Source organism: Hibiscus syriacus, unplaced genomic scaffold (genome assembly GCF_006381635.1).
Source record: "Hibiscus syriacus cultivar Baekdansim isolate YM2019G1 unplaced genomic scaffold, ASM638163v2 tig00009217_pilon, whole genome shotgun sequence".
In the NCBI taxonomy this organism is placed as follows: Eukaryota; Viridiplantae; Streptophyta; class Magnoliopsida; order Malvales; family Malvaceae; genus Hibiscus; species Hibiscus syriacus.
The window spans coordinates 88,531-92,954 of record NW_024062192.1 but is presented as its reverse complement, the minus strand read 5'-3'; the positions used below and the strand labels follow the sequence as shown (position 1 = coordinate 92,954).

The window sequence follows — 4,424 nt, the reverse complement described above, 5'->3', positions numbered from 1 at the left end:
TGGCACCTAGAGAAGATAAACAACATGCAGCCCTAGTGGGCACGAAAAATTTCGCATCATCAGTAAAATAAGTAACTAATCGAAAAAAATTTAGATTTCAGGGTAAAGCCGCCACTGGTTGGCACCTATAGAAGATAAACAACATGCAACCCTAGTGGAATCGAGAGAAAAGTATATTAACAAAGAGATAAATTAAAATTTTATCCCTAAATTATTTTAGATTTTATAAAAGACCCATAATTAATACATTTGTTTAAAGTGTAGGCGTTAAAATAAAAATTAAAACATTTTATTAATATGTCACATTATCAAGTTAATGACATTCAACGATAACATAAGTGACCAAAATTTATATTTTTTAAATTCAGTAAGCAAAATTTATAACAAAAGGTAAGTGATTATTCTTGTAGTTTACCCTAAATAAAATTTAAATTAATATATATTTTATTTCTCTATATTTTACGCTCTATACAATTGGGTAGAGATTATTGCTTGAGTTAGTGTCAGTTTGAAGGCGGTGGTTAAAATTGATGGTCGGATGAAATTATTGCGAAGAACGATGAGGGATAGAATAAAGTAAATTACATTATTGATTTTTTTTATTGTAATTTTATATATTTTTATTAAATTTTAAAAATATATTATTTTATTATTTTTACTTTTATTTAATTAAAATATGATATTTTTTCACTAAAGGAAATAAAAATTTGATAACTAAACATCTAAATTCAATAAGAGAAGTGATTATATCTTAATTAAATAAAAATGAATTTTATCATTTATTAATTAAATAAAAACGAAAGTGATCAAATGAAATAGGTAAACTACATTAGATACCATCAAACTTTAGACGTTATATTATTTATATCATTAAACTTTTAATTTTGTCAACAATAATATTGAACTTTGACTTTCGTTTCAATTATACCACTGAGTCGATAAATCGTTAACAACATGATGATATGACTAAAACGACATTGTTTTGATCTGGTTATTAACAATTTAACGACCTAGTTATATAATTGAAACATAAATCAAAATTCACTGTTATAATCGATAAAATTATTTTTTTGGTGATATAAGCGATACAATACTTAAGATACGGTGATATCTAGAATAATTCACCCTTAAGAAAAACATAAAGATCAACTAAAAAAATGAAGAGAAATTATAAACAAGAATAACAGCCGATATTTTCAGTTCCCGCGGATACAAAACTTGCCGTGAAACCGGCATTGCATTACACCGAGAAAAAAGAGCATAAAAAGGGTCAAAAGGCTAACGGAGGATCCGACCCGAATAGATCCCCGATATCTTGGAAATGATCATGGACATGTTGGCGGCTGGGGAGCACACCAAATTCAAACTGGAAATCCCCACCCGAACTCAAATATCGGTACCCGAAATCATCCCCCAGAAACGCTTTGTCTAAACTCGTATTATCGTCGAACAAATCCGGTACCGAACTGAATATGTTACTCCGGAACTCGGAATATTCCGATGAGTTTTCACCCGACATGCAGCAAGGATCGTCGGCAAAGTCTCGACCTTGGCTTCCGGTCCCACGCTCTTGTTCCACGCTTTGAGAGTCGACTTCATCTAACAAAAGCGAGCGGCAACGAAGAACGGACGTCGGAGAGTGAAGGTAACTGCTGTGGGATTCTTCGCCGGATTTCTCACCGGAGCTTGGAAGAGGAGTGATGAAGTTGGTGAGCGCGTCGTGCCCGCGCAGCTGAACCGCCGCTTTGTCATAAACCACCGCTGCTTCTTCAGCTGTATTGTAGGTGCCTAACCATAACCGTACACGTCTTAACGGGTCCCTGATCTCCGCCGCCCATTTCCCCCAAGGCCGTTGCCTCACTCCCCTGAACTTCTTTCCCGCCGGCGCTTTAACCGCCAGCCTTTTCCGAGCTTTCATTCTTTGGGAAGAAGACGACTTACTCGTCGACTCGATGGTAATCTCATTGACAAATTTCTTGACCCTGTTTCTCACACGACGACGCGCCGTCGGCGTTTCTTCATCTTCATCACTTGAAGAATCAGTTGCGTGAGCATCGGTAACAGAAATCCGAACGACTCGGGGCTTGTTTCGCCGGTGATTTTGAAGACCCACATTGAAGAGCGGTGAAAGGAGCTTGGTTTCAGTGCGGTGTTGAGTGTATTTAATCGAAGAAAACCGAAAAGGATCCATTTTCCTCCGTTTTGAGCTTTTTTTTTTTTCTCTCACTGGAACTGAGTGAAATAAAAGGAAGAAGAAAGACAAGAGATTCCTTCAACGGGACACGAGGAGAATAAAGGCAAAAAGAAAGCTGAAGAAAGAACACACGTTAAAGAGAAGCTTGAAACGAAGAGAAATCCACCATTAATCGCTTCATCAAACGACGAGAAATTTCAAAGAAAGTAGAGAGAGAAAACAAAAAAAAAGATGGGATTTTTTAGGATTGCAAAGGGATAGAGAATAAATATCTTCCCAAAAAAAAATCAATGCTTTTTCATAGTCAGCTAACTAAGGCCAAATTTTGATGACTTCGGAATCTCGGCCTTGAGAAACAAAGGTTGTATTTGATAAAAGTTGGTCCAGAAAAACAAAATAAAGGAGAAGAGGGACCAGAAAACTAAAAGAAAACGGAGTGAACGAGTGCTCCTTTTTTATAGCCAAAGGGTGTGCCCATTATCAACTTGGGTGTTTAAGGCAAAGATATTAGGGCTGAGTAACGAAATTGAGAAAATCGAAAAATCGATATGAATCGAGTAAAATGGTTTGGTTCGGTTTGGTTTGGCTTTAAACGGTTCGGTTTTCGGTTCGATTTAAAGGTTTCATTTTTTTGATTCGTTTCGGGTTTTCCATATGGAACCCATTTGTTCCATATTGAACCGAATGGACAATTTTTTTAAAAAAAATTATAGTTTCAAGTGATTTTTTTTATTGAAAAACCGATAAACCGAACCGAACCGAAAAACTCGAACCGTTAAAAAAAACCGAACCGAACCAAAAAAACCGGTTTCGATTTTTTCGGTTTTCTAACTATTCGATTTCGGTTTCGGTTTCGGTTTAAATATTGAAAACCCGTTTATTTCGATTCGATTCAATTTTTGATAAAAAAACTGAACCAAACCGAACCGAATACACCCCTAAAAGATATATACGGTATAATACAGTCTGTTATCATTCAACGTTTCGAGAGTTTTATCTTAGAGTTTATTATTAATCCAATTGGATGAAAATAATTTATGGGAAATCTTATCCAAACGAATAACACATTCATTCCTTCAACATGCATAACACAAAAAAAGATAATGACAAGTTTGATTTTTCATACAAATTGTTGGAAAAGTTGTAATAAAATGAAAGTATGTAGATATCACTGTGAAAAAAAAAAATATTGGAACACATCCTACCTACATGTTGATATACCATAGTTTTGAACGATTGAAGCTAGTTGTTGCTTTCTAGGGATGGCAATTGCTCGGGTTAGGATCGGATTTATAGTCAACCTGATCCAATCCAAAAATAGATATCCTCCATCGAACCCAACTCGACCTGATTTTTTAGAGTATGAATCTGACCCGATCCGGTAAAAAATAAGGATCTAATTAAAATAATGATAAAAATTTTAAGGAAATTACATTATTATTAGGCATGTAAACAAACACGAACGAGGTGTGTTCATGTTCGTTCATTTAACTTTAACCGAACAAATGAAACAACACGAACATAAACAAACACAATAAATGAACGTAAACCAAGATAAATGAAAATATATATATTTTTTCTTTCCTAGTAATTTTAGGGTTATATTTTATTTAATTGCTTTGAGTTTTTTTATTTGTATTTAAAATTAATTGAATTTTAAAATATTTATGGGTATCAGATTAAAATTTATTGGGCTTTAATATTTTAAATGGGTCTAGAGATATTGGGCTAAACATAAATGAACGCACAAAAACGAACGAACATAAATGAAAAAAATATATGAACATATTATCGAATGTTCATGAACGTAAATGAACGAACGAGCCATTTGTTCATGCTCGTTCATTTAATTAAACGAACACAAAATATTATTCATGTTCGTTCCTTTAATAAATAAACGAACATAAATGAACTTCCCGCCGAACGGTTCATTGAACGTTCGGTTCATTTACAGGTCTAATTATTATCCTTGTGTCGGGTCGGGTCGGGTCGGAATTTTTTCACCCTCCACCTGAACCCAACCCAAACCCGAACCCGATTTTTTTTAAAAGAATCCGATCAGATAGATTCGGGTCGAAACCCATCAAATTCGAGTTAAATTACCATCTTTATTGCTTTCTTGCACGCTGTCGAAAAATTATTTTATCAACCCTCCACATCATGTAGGATATTGATCCAATCATTCCAATTAAAATGTGTACGTACCAACTTACTTAAGAGGCTAAAAGAA

General features: G+C 34.4%; 1 protein-coding gene across 1 annotated transcript; it reads right to left on the bottom strand.

The window, feature by feature from the left end:
* Positions 1–1,139: 1,139 nt before the first annotated feature.
* LOC120203188 (ethylene-responsive transcription factor CRF1-like) lies at positions 1,140–2,199 on the bottom strand. The gene has a single exon (XM_039203532.1). It carries the CDS (start codon positions 2,189–2,191, stop codon positions 1,271–1,273), a length of 921 nt encoding a protein of 306 aa, XP_039059463.1. The 5' UTR covers positions 2,192–2,199; the 3' UTR covers positions 1,140–1,270.
* Positions 2,200–4,424: the final 2,225 nt, after the last annotated feature.